This window comes from Caenorhabditis elegans, chromosome II, assembly GCF_000002985.6.
Source record: "Caenorhabditis elegans chromosome II".
Classification (NCBI taxonomy): Eukaryota; Metazoa; Nematoda; class Chromadorea; order Rhabditida; family Rhabditidae; genus Caenorhabditis; species Caenorhabditis elegans.
Window position 1 is genome coordinate 4,706,614 of NC_003280.10, and position 19,691 is coordinate 4,726,304.

At 39.5% G+C, this 19,691-nt stretch overlaps 4 protein-coding genes across 5 annotated transcripts; 3 read left to right on the forward strand and 1 right to left on the reverse strand.

The window, feature by feature from the left end:
- The first annotated feature begins 207 nt into the window (after positions 1-207).
- Positions 208-3,554, forward strand: tsn-1 (Staphylococcal nuclease domain-containing protein 1). Its single transcript, NM_062438.9, has 4 exons — positions 208-664; positions 742-1,881; positions 1,939-2,914; positions 2,967-3,554. Exons 1-4 carry the CDS (start codon positions 231-233, stop codon positions 3,159-3,161), a joined length of 2,745 nt encoding a protein of 914 aa, NP_494839.1. The 5' UTR covers positions 208-230; the 3' UTR covers positions 3,162-3,554.
- Positions 3,555-3,663: 109 nt separating this feature from the next.
- Positions 3,664-7,077, forward strand: tag-151 (Pre-rRNA-processing protein TSR1 homolog). Its single transcript, NM_062439.9, has 6 exons — positions 3,664-3,786; positions 3,875-4,029; positions 4,078-5,769; positions 6,086-6,218; positions 6,271-6,455; positions 6,814-7,077. Exons 1-6 carry the CDS (start codon positions 3,681-3,683, stop codon positions 6,898-6,900), a joined length of 2,358 nt encoding a protein of 785 aa, NP_494840.1. The 5' UTR covers positions 3,664-3,680; the 3' UTR covers positions 6,901-7,077.
- On the reverse strand, positions 7,061-19,651 carry F10G7.10 (E3 ubiquitin-protein ligase). The gene is made up of 24 exons (NM_001381399.4): positions 19,595-19,651; positions 19,466-19,542; positions 19,092-19,418; positions 18,734-18,823; positions 18,442-18,686; positions 18,185-18,322; positions 18,029-18,134; positions 17,740-17,969; positions 17,354-17,618; positions 17,209-17,306; positions 16,950-17,158; positions 16,668-16,901; positions 15,873-16,424; positions 15,372-15,825; positions 14,234-15,259; positions 13,909-14,172; positions 13,367-13,564; positions 12,795-13,256; positions 12,357-12,725; positions 12,062-12,227; positions 11,917-12,008; positions 7,938-8,057; positions 7,769-7,891; positions 7,061-7,481 (listed from the first exon to the last, which is right to left on the reverse strand). The coding sequence occupies exons 2-24, from the start codon at positions 19,524-19,526 to the stop codon at positions 7,185-7,187; spliced, it is 6,126 nt and encodes a 2,041-aa protein (NP_001366635.1). The 5' UTR covers positions 19,527-19,542; positions 19,595-19,651; the 3' UTR covers positions 7,061-7,184.
- F41C3.8 (MARVEL domain-containing protein) lies at positions 9,433-11,923 on the forward strand (the record flags this gene model as incomplete). 2 transcript variants are annotated; one of them, NM_001047312.3, is made up of 7 exons in its annotated part: positions 9,433-9,493; positions 10,091-10,203; positions 10,502-10,585; positions 10,641-10,933; positions 10,988-11,272; positions 11,590-11,708; positions 11,764-11,923. In NM_001047312.3, the coding sequence occupies 7 exons, from the start codon at positions 9,434-9,436 to the stop codon at positions 11,854-11,856; spliced, it is 1,047 nt and encodes a 348-aa protein (NP_001040777.1). In that variant the 3' UTR covers positions 11,857-11,923. The 2 variants fall into 2 exon arrangements, with proteins under 2 accessions (NP_001040777.1, NP_001040776.1); NM_001047311.3 differs by lacking the exon at positions 9,433-9,493 and having other exon boundaries at positions 10,127-10,203; positions 11,764-11,920.
- Positions 19,652-19,691: the final 40 nt, after the last annotated feature.

A 19,691-nucleotide genomic window follows, 5' to 3' on the forward strand; every position in this document is an offset into this window, starting at 1 on the left:
TTTTCCATATTTTCCATCATGACAAATTGTCATTTTAGTGATGAAATGAAGACATCAAACGTATATTTACGTTCTCACAGTGTTATAATCATATTCTCCGTTATTTAAAGCTGAAATTTATCACATTTAGGAGTCTCTTTCATTTTGTCCCACTTTAATTCTCCCGATTGTCAATTTTAATCTGAAAATTGAAATTTTCGTTTGCAGGGTTTTTGAAGCAACAAAAGAGAATGACTGACGCCGCCGCCGCTACCCCAACCGTTCCACCACCAGCCGCTTCCTCTGCCAATCCAGCAGTTCGTCGTGGTCTCGTCAAATCGGTACTTTCTGGAGACGCTGTCATTCTTCAAGGACAACCACATAATGGACCACCACCAGAGTGGACTGTCTACCTGAGCAATGTCACCGCTCCAAGACTCGGTCGTCGCCCAACCGATTCGGCTTCGGCAACTCCAGACGAGCCTTATGCTTGGGATTCACGAGAGTACCTTCGTCAGAAACTTGTTGGACAATTCGTGACATTCGTCAGAGATTTCACTGCCACTTCAGGACGTGATCATGGAAGAATTTACCTCGGAGGTACCAGCCCAGCAGATGCAGAGAATGTTGCGGAAGGAGCAGTTTCTGCTGGTCTGCTTGAAGTTCGTCAAGGAAAAGTTGCTGAGTGAGTTTTTTTGTCTACATGCAATTCAAAAAATCATTTAAAAAAATTTGTGTGTTTTATTCAATGATATTTTTCAGTGAATACTCTACCAAACTGTTGGAGCTTCAAGAACAAGCTAAGTCGGCAGGACGCGGAAAATGGAACTCAAATGCTGGAACTATTCGCGATATTCGTTGGGTTATCGACAATCCACGCGAGTTGGTAGACAAATATGCCCAGAAGCCAATTGACGCTGTAATTGAAATGGTTCGCGATGGATCCACAGTTCGTGCCTTCCTTCTTCCAAATTTCGAGTACATTACTCTTCAACTCTCTGGAGTTCGTGCTCCATCCACCAGAAATCCAAATGCCGCAGATTCTCGTGCCGAGGCGTTTTCGGAGGAAGCAAAGTTTTTCGCTGAGTCTCGCCTTCTTCAACGAGATGTGCAGATCATTTTGGAATCAACATCTAATCAGAACTTTGTCGGATCGATTGTTCATCCAAAAGGAAATATTGCCGAGTCACTCCTTCGTGAAGGATACGCCAAATGTGTAGATTGGAGCATCGGATTGTGCACTGGTGGAGCACAAAAGCTTCGTGACGCTGAACGACAAGCTAAGGAAAAGAGACTTCGCTTGTGGAAGAGTTATCAGCCAACTTCATCAGCTTATTCTGGTGACCGAAAAGCTTTTACCGGAAAGGTTGTCGAGATTGTTCTCTCCGATGCTGTTGTAGTTCAAAAAGATGATGGATCTGAAGTGAAACTTCATCTCTCCTCAATCAGACTTCCAAGAGAATCCGGTGATGATAAGGCCACAGGAGGTCCAGGACGTCAGTTCCGTCCACTCTACGATATTCCATTCATGTTCCAAGCTCGTGAATTCCTTCGTAAACGACTTCTAGGAAAGAAGGTTCAAATCCAAATCGACTATGTTCAACCAAAGAGCGAAAACTTCCCAGAAAAGACTTGTGCCACCATCAAGATTGGAGATCAAAACATTGCCGAGGGACTTATTAGCCGTGGTCTCAGTAAAGTCGTTCGTCATCGTGCTGATGACGAGAACCGATCTTCCGAATACGATACTCTTCTGGCTGCCGAAGCTAATGCAGAAAAAGGAAAGAAGGGATTGTTCGCTGATAAGACTGCTGAAAAGAAGGATACTCACAGAATTCAAGAAATCACTGGAGATCTTGCTAAGGCCAAGCAATTCCTGCCATATCTTCAAAGAGGAGGAAGGTAATAAACATAATAATAATGGTTAACAACTTTATAAAATTGTATTTTTTTTTTCAGAGCTGAAGGAGTTGTGGAGTTCCTATCAGGTGGATCTCGTCTTCGCATTTACATTCCAAAGGAGACTGTTCTTATCACGTTTTTGTTGGGAGGAATTAACTGCCCGAAGGGAGCTCGTGTTGGACCAGGAGGAGTATCGACTGGAGCCGCTGAGCCATTCGCCGATGAGGCTGCTGCATTCACCCGAAAGCTTGTCCTCCAACACGAGGTTCAACTAGAAGTAGAGAGCACCGATAAGAATGGAAACTTTGTTGGATACTTGTATGTGTCTCCAGATGGAAATACTTCACGAGCAATCAATCTAAGCGAAGCTCTTGTAGAGAATGGACTTGCTTCTCTTCACTTCACAGCTGAGCGAAGTGGGCATTACAACGCTCTTCTTTCCGCCGAAAACAAAGCTAAGAAAGCTAAGAAGAACATTTGGGCCAACTTCACGGAAGAGCAACACCAAGAGGAAGTTGAAGTACAACAGGCAGATACATCTGAGAGAAAGCAGAACTTCCGTCAAGTCGCTGTTACTGATATTGCTCCAGGAGCTCTTCGTTTCTCGGCTCAAAACATTGAAGATGGGCCAAAAATTGAAAAGATGACAACCGAGATGAGACAAGCTCTTGCCGAACATCCACCACTCGCTGGATCTTATACCACCAAGCGTGGAGATTTGTGCGTTGCCAAGTTCTCTCAGGATGGACAATGGTACCGTTGCAAGGTCGAGAGCGTTCGTGCTGGGCAAGCAGAGATTGTTTACATTGATTACGGAAATCGTGAGACAATTGAGGCTGTCAAGCTTGCTCAAATTCCAGCAGGATTTGCCAATTTCCCAGCTGGAGTTAGAGAATATAACCTTGCTCTTGCTAAGCTTCCAAACGAGGATTACGTCCAACTCACTTCTGATGCTTTCGCCCAGTACTTGTTTGGTCACTCTTCGGTATTCATTAACAGTGAGTACAAGGTCGGAACTTCAGAATATGTAACTGTAAGTTTTAATTTCTTTTTAATGTTCAAAATATTACAAAAAATTGTTTCAGGTTTATTACGACAGTGGAAACAAGAAGGTCGACATCGGTAAATCTCTTATTGCTGAGGGACTCGCTCTTGCTGATCACCGCCGTGAGCCACGCCTGCAGACTCTTGTCAATGACTACAACACTACCGAAGAAGTTGCTCGCAAGTCGAGAAAGAACATTTGGGAGTACGGAGATTTCACCGGAAATGATATCTAAATGTCTACTCAGTATTTTATTCAATTCGAACCCTGCCCTGCCCCTCCCCCAACCAGAAAAGTTTTATCCTCACAACACATATTCTTTTTTATTAATGAGTGTAACTGTGATGTATTGTACCCGATTCTAGTTATTCAGAGATCGCCCCCGGTGGTGGTTTCTCTTGTTTCTTGTTCAATTACGTATCTTTTCGTTTTTCCTACTTTCCACCGGGTTCGACTTCTTCTCCCCCCCCCCCCCCCCTTTTCCCTTTTTGCACCACAATTTTGTTGGGTTTTTCGAGTACATATTCTGAAGAGTATTTATTTATATATATTTATTGCTCTAATTTATTGTTTTCCGGTTTAAAAAATTCACTGTTGTAATCTGCATGGAATGAATAATTTATTGCCTTGTAGTTTCAAAGTATTCAGGTTTTTTTGTCAGTTGGTGTTGGTTATTATTCCAGGTACTTAATTATGATTTATCTAAGTATTCTAAAGTAAAGGAAATTTAAATAAAGAAACAATTATTTACCAGATGAGTACAACTGGCCATCGTGCGGGAGTGTTCAAGAAACCTTCAAAGCCCCACAAGTCTTGGAAAGGAAAACGGACGAAAGGAGAGATTACATCTGAAAATCGAGGTAATTACCGATTTTAAAAGTCCTTCAAATAGCTTCACAGGGATTTTTTCCCTATTAAACACTTATTTAAATTTATTTCGAATTTCAGGACGAGAAGGTGTCAAACAGCTCACGCGTTCTGCTCATTCCACCCACCGTACCATCTCCAAAGATGCTCGACGTAATCAGCTCAAAATGGCGAGAGATCAAAAAATGGCGGATGCAATGGAGAGACGCAGAACATCAAATGCTCCGTGTCTAGTGGTAGGGTTTTTTCAACTTGGAAATTAGTATTAAAACGACAATTTTCAGACTGTCGTTTCTCTCGGAGTTGGAGCTCGCCCAACAGAGTTCATCAAAAAGCTGGCAACATGTGACGAAACAATTATTCAAACGACTTCTCCATCCACCATTGACTTTGCGATTCCTCGCTTCAAATCTCGTGTATCATTCCTTACTCCAGATAAGGATAATGTTGATGGTGTTCTTGATGCGATTCGAGCATCTGATGTGCTTTGTTTTCTGTGGCCAATGTCTGCAGAGCTCTCCGAATGGGATGAGCAACTTTTAACGATTATCAAAGCAAATGGACTTCCAACAATTGTTAGTGTTGTTCCAGGACTTGGGAGTATTGCAAATCACAAGAAGAAGGAAGATGTTAGAAAAGGAATCGAATTTATCATTTCAAAATGGAGTATGAGTAATGCTGGAGTTATGCCAGCTGATTCTGTCACAGATAACCTTCAACTTTTGCGAATCTTGAATGAAACTAAAAAGAAGCCATTGACTCTTCAAGCCAGACATTCTTATATGCTTGTTGAAAACTTGGAATGCTCGGACAAAACTGGAGAAACTTGCACACTCGTCGCCCAGGGATATCTCAGAGGTCCTGAATGGAATGCTAACAATTTGGTTCATCTTCCAGGATTCGGTGATTTTCAAATCTCAAAAATCGAATCAACAGTCGATCCTCATCCATTAAAAGCACACAACAAAACGCCAGAAGCTCAGATAATTGCCAAATCTGATGATAAACGCCAGAACACAGAAACGGAGATCACACCAGATTCTATGGACGGAGAACAAACATGGCCAACTCGGGAAGAACTTGAAGAAGCTGATAAGGAGCTCCGTCGTGTGCCAAAAGGAACTTCGTCTTATCAAGCAGCATGGATTTTGGATGACGAGGATGACGAAGACGAAGAAGATTCCGATGAGGATATGGATGATAGTGATAATGAAGAAGTAGAGGATGATTCTGAAGAAGAAGAGCCTATGGATGATTTGAAATCAGAAGCCGGTGAAACTACTGCATCTGAAATGATGTTTGATGATGGAATTGATGAAGACATCAATATGGCAGAAGTTGAAAAATACCGAAAAGAGCGTGAAAATGCTCAATGGCCAGATGAGGTGGATACACCGATGGATATGCCAGCTCGAATTGCTTTCCAAAAATACCGCGGACTCAAAAGTTTCCGAACGTCTACCTGGGACCCGAAAGAGAATCTTCCACTGGATTATGCGAGAATTTTCCAATTTGCAAATTATAGAAACACCAAGAAGAATGTGATGTCAAAGATTGGTGGAAATGATGTAGATGCAGATTCAGTAGCCGATAAGAAGTTCAATGGAGCATTTGCAAGTGTTTTCATCGAGAATGTTCCAGTCGCCGTCCTAGAAGCTTACAAAGACGCCAAAAACTTGGTGCTCTTCCAGTTGCTGCCTCACGAGCATAAAATGTCTGTTCTCAATATGGTTTTGAAGAAACATCCATCTTGCACAATTCCAATCACTTCGGATCAGAATCAAAAGTTCATTTTCTATGTTGGATTCCGGCAATTCGAGGCGAACGCCGTTTTCTCATCGAATACACCTGGCGATAAGTTCAAGTTGGAACGATTTATGCCGACTGAGAAGACATTTGTGGCGACAGTCTACGCGCCGATCACTTTCAATCCGGCAACGGTGCTGTGCTTTAGACAGGACGATAAGGGAAGGCAGGTAAGAATAGAATGCGGTTCAAAATGAAATTATTTGCACGAAGTTGTTCTCATCTAAAATTATCCTAAAATTATAGATAATCACTTGTTTTTTCTGAGAATAACATTTATTTTAGCTAAAAAATTTGAGAAAATGTTCGAAAATTGCCTAAAAGTTGTCAATTGCCGATTTTCGCATTTTCGAGCTTTGGCTTTGCCAAGTTTCATGACATTTTTGAACATTTTCTTAAAAAATCTAGTGATTTACCATACTTTGACATTAATTATAAATGAAAAATGTTGGAACAACATCAAAAATTAAAAGAAAAACGTTTCAGGAACTTGTTGCCACTGGATCGATTCTCGACAGCAATCCTGACCGAATTGTGCTCAAAAGAACTGTTCTCGCCGGTCATCCATACAAAATTAATCGACGCGCCGTTGTTGTCAGATACATGTTCTTTAATAGAGGTTCGGCAATTTCAATTCAAAGTTTCAAAATTTCATTTTTCCCACTTTCCAGAAGACATTGAATGGTTCAAACCAGTCGAATTGTACACACCATCCGGACGTCGTGGTCATATTAAGGAAGCCGTTGGAACTCATGGAAACATGAAATGCCGATTCGATCAGCAATTGAATGCCCAAGATTCTGTGATGCTTAATCTCTACAAACGGGTCTTCCCCGTCTGGAACTATTCTATTTTTGTACGTAAAAATTCTGGAAATTAAAAAAAAAAAATTACTCCAAACTTGCCCTGGATTCCGAACATCTATGTTAAAAATTTCAAAAGTTTTTATCTCAACTTGAAGTCGTCCAAGGTTTTTTCAAACACCGAATTTTCACAGCAGTTTTGATTTACGAGATTTTTTAAATCTTTATTTTATTCTGATTTCAGTTTTTCAACGAGTTTCCTTCAGTTTTGTCGGAATTTAAACAAAAACTAAAAAGTTCTGAAAATCGAAAACTGAATTCAGCATGAATTAAAAAAAATTTCGGAACAAGGGGCAAATTTGGAATATTTCTAATTAAAAAACCCTATTTGTAATCTTTTAACTTTTACAGAACCGCTCCCTGAACCCATCTCGCTTCGTTGAACGTTCTCGAGTCGAAAGCATCAGTCTTGTCAATGAGGATGCTATGGAGGAATAGATTCCAATGTTATTTGTTGTGTTCTTCAAATTTTCTGTTAACTCATATTATCTTGTTGTTTTTTCCCCAGCTCCAATCGCTTCTTCTTCTTGTTTTTGTTAACTTTTTCCCGTTCTTTTCAGTGCTCCCATGTTCTTGTTTTGTTAAAGTTTCGAGACATAAAATTCAAAATGTTTATTTATCGAAAAGAAAACAAAAACATGTACAGCTAGAGAATCTAAATAGCCAGTTGAGTTTTTACAATTTTTTGTCATCTAATAATTTTCCACAACAATTCTATAGCTCTAGCGTTGAAACAAGTGACAATCCCGAATATTACTGGTAAATGCTTGTGAATTCGTCATATTGAACCATTGTGGAACCCGCTGCCATTCCTGCTCAGCCCAATCGTACTCGAGCCATTTGAGCCGCGATTCGCACAGGAATAACGGCTTTCCACGTTTCAGATTCCGATCCTCTTCCTTGTGAGCATCCAGGTAGATCGTACCCCATATGGCCGCCTGTTTGCCACGTGACACTACAACCATTGATGACGTCACGGAAAGGAAGAGACCCGACGATGAGGAACAGTCTTCGGCATGCTGGAAATAGGGAAAACAGTTTTAAAAATATAAGGACGCAGAAAAATCTGTGTGAAAACGCTCCGCCCCCAAGGGTTGGGTCTCGCTAGGTATTTGGCGGGAAAACCGTAAATTCAAATGTTTTCAATGTTTTTAATCGAAAAAAATTGTCGAAATTTACATAACTTGAAAAAAAAAACGAAAATGATTGAAAACGTTGCAATTTCGTTGCAACCCTAACGAGACCCAACCTTTGGAGGCGGAGCGTTTTCAATTGACCGTAGAGCGCATTTCCATTCAAATCTTACCGCCTCAATCTCCGACATACTGATCACCCGATCACTTCCCGACTCTTGATGGGCCATTCGGCAACAATCGTTCAGGCAAAGAATTTCTCCACAGAAAAGGCACATGACTGGGTAAGATGGGACCTGAATTATTTGGGAATTTTTAAAAAATTCGACAGATATCTCATACCGATGAGCACTTGTTGCATTCTCTATGGAAATATCGGCCAAAAAGCTCATCGAAATTGGTTGGTGGCTTGAGGATTCGCCGAGGTTTCCACGCCAATGGTTCGACGATGCACGGTTGGAACTGAAGAAAAAACTGTATTTTAGTACAGATTGTGTAGTGAAATCTACAAAAAAAGTCCACAAATAGTGTTCAATGAACTCGGAAGTTCATTGAAAAGTCAAAGTGTTCGACATGGTTTTTCAAATGCAAACAAACACTCAAAGTGCTCTAAACAGGAGTTGGGAGACTTTTCTGTTGAATAGCAGAAGCTAGGCGTAGGCATAGGCATAGGTATAGGCTTAGGCTCAGGCTTAGGCTTTGGGTTAGGCATAGGCTTAGGCTCAGGTTTAAGCTTAGGCTTACGCCTTCAAACTAGTGCCTTCACTCTTAGGCCCCTTAAGTCTTGCATTAGGTTTAGGCTTTGGTTCAAGACTTTAGGCGTACACCTATTTCAAGCTGAGCTTTGATTTTTTATTCAAAAAATATTTTTTCTAGTTCTGGATTTTTTAATTCTTTAAAAAAATTTTGTCTCATAGATAACTGTTCGTGAAAAAAATACAATTTTTTAAACTCAAAATCCCTACCTCGGCGGGTCTTGGCACGAGGAAAACGTCTTAGCTACCATACCCAGGATGTACCTTAAATGTGGGAAGTTTCGTTCGTGTCAGGACCCGAGGCAGTGATTTGGGGTGAAAATCGGACTTTCTGGCGAACGGGTAATAATTATTTAAAAGATAATTAAAAGTGTGATAGCTCAACAAATTATTCAAATTTTATTTTTCGATTTGGAAAAATTATCAAACAATCGTATCAGTTAGCATGTAATAGTAAACATTTCCGAGCAAGCCCCGCCCAAATCTGGGCTTCTCTTTATTTTTTTTGCACGACATATTCCCTTACAAATTCCCATTCTTCATAGCTTTCAAGTAGTCCACCACCACCAAGCAGCTATATTTTAGGTATACGTTTACATAACCTTTCCTATCTATTCTACCGCACTTTGCCACCCGAGACTCCCCCCGCTTTTCCAGACCACCCTCCTCCATTTCTTCCGTTTCTGATGCCGCCTGTGAATCATTGTGTTGTTTATTTATTCCACGACTGAATCGATTTCACAGTTTTTGTTTATTTTCTTTTCTTTATGGTGGCTTTTCGCTGCTAGCTGAAAAGGTCGGACGGTCCTCAAGTTTAATTTTTTCGGGAGAAAAACGTTTTTCCTGATTATTTTTGTCACCTTCACCTCTATTTCAATTTCACTGGTCTATTTCTATTTCGCCACACGTATGAGCGTGTGACAATTGAAATTAGAGATAGTGTGTGCTGCAGACACAACGAGACAACATTATTTGCTCTTGGCATACACAGTTACACATCGAAGCTAGAAATAATTTCCGTCACTTCGTTTTGAAACTTTTCTCATTCTTTGTGTCTGTGTTGTAATTCCAAACATTTCCAGAATGACAACGACGTCCTTCGGATCTCTAATCTCACAGAATGAAACATCGTTTCCCGCAGGGGTAAGCATATTCGTTTGACGGTATTTGTTTGCACATACACAAACAACATGGTCGACTGACTTTTTGGTGCGAAACGAGTAGAAGAAGAAGGAAACCCATCAAACCATATAACTACACAGTTTCCTATCTCCTCACCCTCTCTCCTTCACCGCTCATTTTGTTTTGCGGTAGAATAATAATTATTATAGCGTGTATTGATTTTTAAGCAAGTAGTATTATCTTGAAAGCTTCAACCCCAAAATGTTCGATCTGAATCATTTTTCAGTGCTTTTTTTCTAGTTTAGTGGTATAAATAATTGCCCAAAATATGTTCTTTTGGAGTGTTTAAAAAATGTTTTTCAGTTGATCTTTTGGAAGTGTTTTGTTTTTTTTTTTTTCAACAAATTAAAAAAATTCTTCAACGTTCCAAGAAACTTTCCCTACCCTTACTATTATCATCTTTGAAACCATTTTCAAAACTATGCAAAAACAATTTTTGAGCAATCGAGCCTCTGAAGAATTAAAAAAAAACATGCACTGAAAATTTTCAAATCAAATTTTTCCAGTGACACTCTCAAAATAAACAAATTCGAATGTCATATAACCGAAACTTTTCAGTATTCCCAACGAAATTCTATGGCAACATCCGAAAGGATGGGAGCATTCGGCGAAATGCGACACACTCCGTCTCCAGGAACGCAGAAGCTTCGAGTTGATATGAGCAGTTCAGGGTGAGTCACGGGTTTCAGGGACGTACAAGAAATGTTTACTTATAAGAAAAACTTTTAAAAATTTCAAGCAAAAACTGAAATGTAATGTTTTCTCAGTTTTTGGAAGATATCTGATGGATGCCAAAAATATGTTAAACCTACGAAACCAATTTCAATTTGGAAAAAATCTTTAAATTACTTGTCTAAATTTTGTGAGCAATTCCATAATTAGTCCGTAGATTTTCGAGCAAAATTATCTTTATAGAATTTTTCCCGATAAAAAATGCTCAAAAATTTGCAAATAATATACATTTTCCAGATCAACTCCAGTATCAAAAGTAGAAACACCAATTTTACCGTCAAGCTCAATGTCACAACATCCACCGAATAATCCTTTTCCTAGGTTAGTTTCAATTTTCAAAATATGTAGAGAAAACCCTCCAAAACATAAATTCCAGGGGCTCTCAAAGCTACAACTCATCCGGCTCCACACCCCTCCGTGTTAACACATCAAACCGAAGTTCCGCAAATTCTCAAAGACCCCTTCTCCCGCCTCAAGACCGTCCCGTGCGATTTCAGACGAATGGGCATCTACAACCATCAGTCTATATGCCAACGACACATTCTCAAGCAGATTCGAGTGAATCACGACGGAAACACGATAAGCTTTCAGATGTCTATTCGCAGTCTGGGGATACTGTAGAGTTTGCAAAGAATTTGAGTGATTATATCAATGAGAAAATTCCGTATCGTAAGTTTTTTTTCTCTACTTTTGACTTTGGAATTCTAATCCAAAAAATTTCAGAAATCAGTATAGCGGTTCTGAGCTGTTTCAGTCTTCTCGCATTTCTACTAATTATATTTGGTCTTCTAAACGCTCCATTCTGTGCAATTCAACCAATGATCCCAATATGGTTGATAGTCGAAGGAGTGCTCTTTATAATTTCTGCGACATTTCGTATATATTTCCTGATTCCAACGCCTAGGAGAACAGCCTATCGCAGACAACAGAGACAGCTCGGAGCAAGCTTATTGTGCAAAGGGTTGGAAATTCTCTTCGCACTTGCCAATATTGTTTGGCTGATTTTGGGTGAGTTACCGACAATGCTCCAGAAATTTTGCTCCAAAACTTGGGAGATAATCCATCTGTTTGAAAACGCGAATTTTCGATCAGTTTGAATGAATTACCTCCAAAACGAGAAGCTACACTCATTTTTAAACAAATCAGCTTCTTCCAACTCTGCCCTCTCCTTCTAATTGGTGGAAAAGTGGGCGAAGCTAATCGCTGATTGGTCGGTTTGAAGATCTAATTTTGGAGCAAAATTGCGATTTTTTAGGTTAATAATGTTGCTCGAATTCTTTAGTTTTTTTGTGGTATTTCTGAAATTCAGAAAAATAATATTACAGGCTGCGTTTGGGTGTATGGCTCGAAAGCATTCGTTCACTTCAACGAGGGAATGTTCGAACGTCATTACTGCGATCCAACAATCTACTGGTCTGCCTTTTTTGCTTGCACCGCATTTTTGGTAAACTCATCTCACTTTTTATTTTAAAATAAATTCAAAATATGTCTTATTACAGATCTTCTACTGCGTGATCATCTTCCTTGTTATTTGCCTACTCATAGTGGGATCCGTTAAAGAATCTTCATCACAAGATCAAAATCTAGATTAATATTTTGAAATTTCCAACTAAACTATTATTAAAATTTAAATTTAAATAAAAAACACTTACAATTCTCTTCAACTTCGCCATGTTCGTCAACTGAGTTCTGAAGGCTCTCGTCCAATAATTCGCCTTTCCAGGAACATTGATATTTTGGGCATCTGGATAAAAATAGCGTTTCCTTTTTAAAAACTTAAAACTCTAATCAACTCACTAATTCCCACAAGACGTAAGACATTGTCGAGATCTATATTCCGGCTGTGGATTTGATTATTGACGTCATTGAATCCGAGATTGCAGTGGAACAGGAGCTCATAGGAAAATCGAAGAAACTCGATGAGACATGAGTTCATCGTTTTGCAGATGTATTCATCAGTTGGCTGAAAATGTTAAACTAGTTAAAAAAAAGCCAAAAAATCATAACACTTATAAAAATTTTTAAAAATTAAATACGAATTTTTGTGACCGCCTTGTCGTCAGTGAGGAACAACTAAAGATCCAAAACAGACCTCCACATCAGGTGACTCCAGCCTCTGCGCCAAATGCTTAAAGTACTCGGTATTGTAGGTCAGCGCCTGACAAATGGCCTCCGCCTCGCTCTGCAGGTGGTCTGATAATCCCTGAATCTTCGGCTCTCCTTTGTTCAGTGCGCTAATTTTTTCCTCGCCAGTTCTGAGAATCAGGCAAAGAAGTGTGTACGAGGAGACCCATCCAAGTGATGCGAAAATCATATTTTGAGCAATTTCGCGTTGAATATCTTTGGTAAGTGATTGATTATCAATTAAAACTGCAAGCATCCGAACAAGTGTTGCCTTGGGATCCAATGCAAAGAGTGGCAGCTTTGAAAGGCAGTCTGGAGTGTCCTTTCGAAGAGGTTTCTGAAAATTCATTTCAAAAATTTAATTTCAAAAATTTAAGAAATCTGAATATGTCGTCTATAATCTTACCGTAATCATTGCCGCCATCTCGTCACTACTCAATCCTACAACTGCCTCTGGATTTGGAGCTTCTGTCCCCTGAGCCGGCTCTTTTGAAGTCGATGGTTGCTCACTTGGGGGTCTAGAAAACGAATTTTCAGTGACCTTCGCAAACAAATTGGTCAACGCAGAAAGTGCCACATCAAAATCGACATCTTTCGATGTTGCAACAGATGCTGTCATCAGATGTTCTGTCATGCTATTCCTCTGATTTTTCCGTCTCTCCGGTACTCCCATCTTCCTCATTATACTCGATCTCTCCACCATAACAACCGCTAAAGAAACCATCAGAGTGCTCACAGTACACCTCTGTTGACTCGATTTACGTTCAGCCAAGTCTGCACTGTGGATTCTTCCAATGTAGAGCTCAAAGAGTCCACCGCCTTCGCGGGTACTGTAGTTGGTTGAGTATTTCACGTTTCGTTCATCTTCCTGGAAATTTAATTGATAATTTTAAGCATTCCTTCAAGATATAACTTTTAAAAGAATATGTTGGAAAAACAGCTAAAAGCGAAAAAAAATCGTTGAATCAGTCAGGTTACCTGGAACACGGGACCTTTGGCTTTCTTCAAAACCACATCCATAACTCTCCACACATCCGAGTACGACATTGGGCTTGCAGGGGTTTTAATTGGTGTGTATGGCTTGTCGAAAGACATCGGAACAATCACATTGACAGTGTATCGGCACATGGGACATCCGACTTCACGTCGATCGGTAGACCGTTGGTGTCCATCATACTGAAATTGTTAAAACTAAGTTTGAAAATTTATCTTTAAAATTCCAAATGTTTCTCCAATTTTGGCTTCCAACGGAAACTAAAATTCCTTGAAAGCATTCTAGAAGTACTTCAGTAACCCAAAACGCATCCTACATTTCCACAGTTCCAATATAACTACAGTAATCCTGCCGTACTCTACCTCTACCATTATATTACAATAACCATAGTAACCGTCACACTATTAGTACTGATTCTGGATTTGTTGAGAGTTATCAATTTTACACATCCATACATTTTAAAAGATGAACTAGATCTAACTTTTTTTTTCTCATTCTCAAGTTTTTTCTCTTGAAAACTACCAACCAGAGAGGCTCGATACGCATTGAAGCAAGCGATATGTGCTGCGTGTCCACAAGTTTTCAGATCAGTTCCAACCAGTGGTGGGTTCACTTTCACAATATCCTGATTCTCAAATGTCGCTTGCCGACGCTTCGAGAAAAATCTTCTTCGTGTCTCACTTTGTAGACGATTAGCTGAAACATGTTCATATTCATCGAATTTGAGCAAATCATCGATTGTGTTAATGGAAGCGTCGATTTGCTCTTCACAGATGAAGTTCGTCGAGAGCTGGAATGCATTAAAATGTAAATTTATAAATTAAATTAAATTTTTTTAAATTCAAACTAACCTTTGCAAGCATTCCAAACGGATTTTCTACAGTATTCGGCGCATTCTGCTCTCCACAAATCGGACATTCATAAACTTTTCGATTCTGTTGACTTGGATCAACTTTATTAACTTCTGCATCAGTCATTCCCTCCGTCTTCATAAGCTTCTCCATTGTCTGCGCCGACTTTTTCGCCGAATTCTGCATGATCGCCTCCATCCGTCGTTTCGCAGCTTCCTTCGCTGCTTTCTTCACAGGATCCATTGGTGCCTTCATTTTCTCTTGATTCCTTGAATGCTTGCTAATCCGAAGCTCTTCCCGTTTCAGCTTTCCCTCGATAATCTGCCTGGCGACCGGTGAGAGTTTAGTGAGAATAGTGACGAATCTAGCGAGATATATCATTTTTCCACCGGTAACTTTTTCCTTATCATATTCTCCTGATAAAATACCCTTGAATACAACAACTAATGCACCATTTTTCCTGGTTTCTTTGGTTAAAAGTCGAATCATAAATGCGCAAACTGTGAGAAAAGTTTCCATTTCTCGGAACTTGATAAGTTGAAATGGTGTATGGAAGATATCAATCATTTGTTTCTTGATTTTCTCATCTCCTACATAACTTTGTGCATACTTGACACCAAGAGTTAGAAGATATACAGCTAGCTGATATGTTCCATCGTGGAATTTCGCGGTTTCATCAGCTTCCGACGCTAGAACCGTAATACAATGAATCAAAAACCTCTCGGTCAACAAAACATTGTACAAGTTTGAAATTCCTCTGTGCCGTTTCTGATCCGAGAAGTCAATCAAACGGAATGGAACCCAAAATCTTTCTTCAATTTTCGCAACTTCTAGATCCTTATCCAACGCGTTCTTCTGTTCACGTATCTCCATCTTCGCAAAAACTTCACGAGCTTGCTTGATTGAGGTGGATCTCATCATGAAGAACACTGGACACACTTCGGAATCCCAAATCGAGGTTTTGAGTTGATAGGATCCTTGCATGAGATGTGTTGTAGTTTCGATAGGTTCGATGAAGTCACCGATCTGGAAAATAGTTTTTAGATGAGTTCTTTCTGGCGAGAATTGAAATTCCTAAAATAATCTGAAACTCAGGCATGTTGAGTTTCAGACTATTCTGACAATTAAAAATTCTTACCTCATTCAAGATCGTTTCAAAATGCTTATCAATCATCTCACTTCCACGACTTCCCTTCTCAGAAATCGATGCTCTCAATCTCGAATAAGGCACATTTCCCATCGCCATACAATTCACCATCTCCGATCTATAATGCTCCTCAGGACTTGCTCCAGAGTTGACACGAACCACGACAAGTTCGGCAACCAACTTGAACATTCCCCAAAACATTGGATCAATCCATTCTGGTTCTCGAATCACTATAGTTCGTTCAACTTCTTCATCGTCAAATAGTCGAGGATCAAACTCTCGTTCCATTTCCACATCAATGTCAGCATCGACTCCGGCGGCTTCTAGATGGCGTCTTATAAACTCTCCAACGATTGGAATACGAGGATCTCGGGAGTGATCAATAGGACTTTGGATGGTGAAGTCAATCGTCACTTCAGTGGCGTTATTTGCTTCAATCATAACGCTAAAAATTAATGTATCATCTTAGAATTTTGAAAAAAAATCACTCACTCTACAGCTTCATCTGTCTCTTTTTCATCAAATTGGAATAGATTCTTCTCGGGTGTTAACATCATATCTTCCATTAGCAAAGCTTGCTCTCTAACCAATCGTTGATATCTTTCAAATTCAGTTTTCCTCGCTTCACTAACTTCATCGTCATCTCTTCCACCAACTCCTTGGAATAAAATCTTGGATTCTTCACTCTTCTCTACAAATCTTCCTCGCTGAATCTTGATACATTCCGTAATATTGAAGCTTGCTGTGAGAGCCTTCATAAAGTGTTCCTTATCGATATGGGCTGCACAAAACCTTATAAGATCCACATCGGGCGTCTGGAAGGCGCTGCTCACATTCCACTGGGAATAGATTAGAGCGGACATCTTGGCTTGTGCACCATTTCTAACCCACATATTGCAGTTGATTTCGGCACGTGCCACCTGAATTCGTAGAGGATGGACGAGAAGAAGACGAATCAGTGTCTCGTCATTGAGAAGATTCGATCGAATGTGATCATAGAAGCCGTCGAGTTCCGTGAAGTGAGTTATCGCAGTTGATATGTGTCTGGAAAGTTGGAAATTGGAAAAAAAGGAGAATATGAAAAGTCTTCCAAGAAGTTGGTAAATTTGGTCCAAAAGTTGCGGCAAATTGTCGAGGAGAAAATTTTGAATTCACGTTTGGCAGGAGTTAGATAAAATTAGGTTTAACTTGTCAAATTCTTGCCAAACTTCTTCCAAATTCTAAACCAAGTTTTTTAAAAATGTTGGGCTTAATTTGGACTGCCGCCAAATGCCGAGAGATTCTCACCTATGAAGTGGAATATGAAATGAGACCGCATACGCCTGAGCTCTAATTACATTTCCCCAAACTTCGGATCTGTCTTCCGGTGTCACAGGCAACAAAACATGAAACCATTCTTCCAACTGTGATCTGATATGATCGAAAAATCTGCAAGCAGTCCGAACATCCTTTTCCTGTTGAATCGCTGCGACGATGTTGAAAAGTGTGACAGCTAGGGTTTCGAATTCAAGAGTGTATGCCCTAAAACATTAAAGTTTCCAGAGAAAAGTATGAAGCTCACTCCATTACCTCTGAGCCCCTTCGCCTGCATCATTCTCCTGTGCATTTCCACTGATAATTCTCCAAATCGGATTCATTCCTTGCATCTCGCACATCATTTTCATATAGGATCCACCGAAACACTCATCATCAAAAACTGCAGCAATTGCTTGTGAAGTATGAGTTAGAACATTTTGTATATCACCCATCACAAACCAATAACCATGTTGACTAATTGCCTGAAAGTTTGCAATTTTCAATTTCTAAAACTAAATTGAGGTAAACTTACGGCATTATTGGCCATTGTCATCACTCTCCATTTGGGCCGTCCATTTGTAGTTGTCATGTTGAGAAAGCGGCTACTCTCTTTGAAAATATTTACAGATTCTGGAAAAATTTCGACTATCTGACTACCCGCGCTTTTGAAAACTAACTCAAGCTAATCTCCGAGTCCACCGATTTCTCGCAAATCAAAAACCTTGTCACATCGAAAATCGTCTTCACCAAATGCACATTTTCGTTCAATTCTTTACACAGTGACGCCGAGGAGAGCATTTGAACAGTAACATGAACAGCTCGGCTACACGCAGGAGTTACGAGATCCTGGGCACGAGAATGACCTGCCTGGCTGATACAAAGATCCGAGATCACTTTGCCACTGATTGGATACCAGGAAAAGAATCGATAGGCAAAAGCGTCCTGAAAATATTTAAGTTAAAAGTGAAGCACTTGTTGGGAATAAAGTGACCACAAACTATAATAAAAGCTCAAACTGTGAGAATAGAAAAAGTTAGAAAAAAAAGTCCAGACTTATACTCACCCTATACCCCGGTTCGGAAAGAAGACTCAAACCGAAATTCACTAAATTTTGCGGAAACAATTGCCGATTAATCCAGAAAATCAGCTCATCCAACAATGATGTGCATTCCGTGCTCTCAATAGATCCAACAAATGAAAAATTGGAGTTGTCCGGAGGCAAAACTGTTCTGCGATCGTCTTTAAACATATGAGCAGTTCTCCAGTCTAACGAGATCTGGACTCTGTTGGATGCTGAAATAAAAAGAGGAATTTAGAACTAGAAGCTTTTACTTTGGACTTTTTTCACTGACCATCATAATGCTCACTAGTCTGTTCCGTCAATACTTTGTACAGATTTTTGTCGAGAAGAATTTTCGAGACAATCAACCGCATCGGACCACCATATTTTACACATTCCTGTAAGAATATACTACGTTGGAAAAGCAGATTTGGTAAAATTTGAGTACCTGCAGGAATGTAATAAGGTAGTCAGATCTTGCAGCATCATCTACAGTAAACTCTCCAATATCGAATACAGCTCGTCGATTGATAGGTTCGTTTGATTCTGACTTGAACTCATCAAGAGCCTTTTCATATCGGCTTGCCTGAAATGCCAAAGTTGAGCTTTGCTTTTTGTAGAAATCTAGCTAGCAATATTTTTTCAGATAAATTTGGTTTGAAGTTTCAAGCTAAATTAATCCTTAAAAAAGTGAAATATTCTTACCCATCCCCTGTACTCCAAAAAAAGTCGAACTATCAACTTCATCACAATATATTCAGCTAGACAGACTTCTGACATATCGTAATTCGGTCGTTTCGACTCATCCCCATGATTTTTACAATTTCCTTGTTCCTTGATAACATCTTGATTTCCACAATCACAAGCTCCACCTTCCCTCGAGAAGAATCGAGTGTAATCATGACCTGCATGGCCATTTGATTCGAAACAATCTTCGCAAAGTGACATGCCTGAAATTAAAAAGTTGAATATTATTTCCTAGACGTTTTTTTCTTACATGGAGTGAGAGCACATGTATTGCATCTGAATGCTACTGCATCATTCTCCCAAATTTCGTTGCATTTCAGTGAAAAATCGTTTTCTTTCACTGAAATAGAAATAATAAATATTTGTTTTAATTGGAATAGTCCAAAACTACCAAACAATCATAATAAAACACTACAAAATTTTTGACCAAAGTTTTGGTAAATTGTCAAATTTTTGCAAAACTTTAGTCTTTTTTGAAAATTTTAAAAATGTTTTTAAAAAAATTTGAAAATTTTCACAGTGATATTTGGTTCGTTTGGGCCATTTTCAGTCTTTTCAAGCGAATCGAGCTAATTTTATCAACTGCTCCACAATTTTGCTCCACTCACTTTTCTGTTTAAACTCCATATAGGGCTCTCCCTGAGCTATAAGCACTCTTAGAATTTCAAAAGTTTTCTCATCTTCTTGAAGTTCTTCGTCAATAAATCCATCTAAAAAATCATCCAACATGTGAGCTTTCTTCCGTGTTTCTTCATCGAAACTCTGATAATTATCAATTCCTTCGGCGAGTGGGTAGTTTTTCGATTTCAGCTCCAAAGCGAGGTCCCTCCAAAACTTGACGGCCTTGTAGACTTCATCCATATCAGATTTGTCGCCATCAAAGTTCACAATAGGTTTGACATACCAGTCGGAGGCTTTCAGAGTTTGATGGAGCCCTATAACATATTTCATAATGTTTGTTGAAACAACTATAAAAACTTACATTTGCTTATGAAATCCCTTTCGCCCTGTGCACTAGAGCCAACTGGCTCCCCAGGTGGCATTTCTTTTGCTATTTATCTGAAAATAAAGTTATAAAATTGGAAATGTATATTTTAAAAATGAGAAATACCGGAGGAAAAGAGTATGGAAGAAGGCAGGAGGCAAGAGAGCATAGACGCAGACAGAGAAACACTTTACTCTTGTGTGTGTCCGTGTGGCAGGCTGGA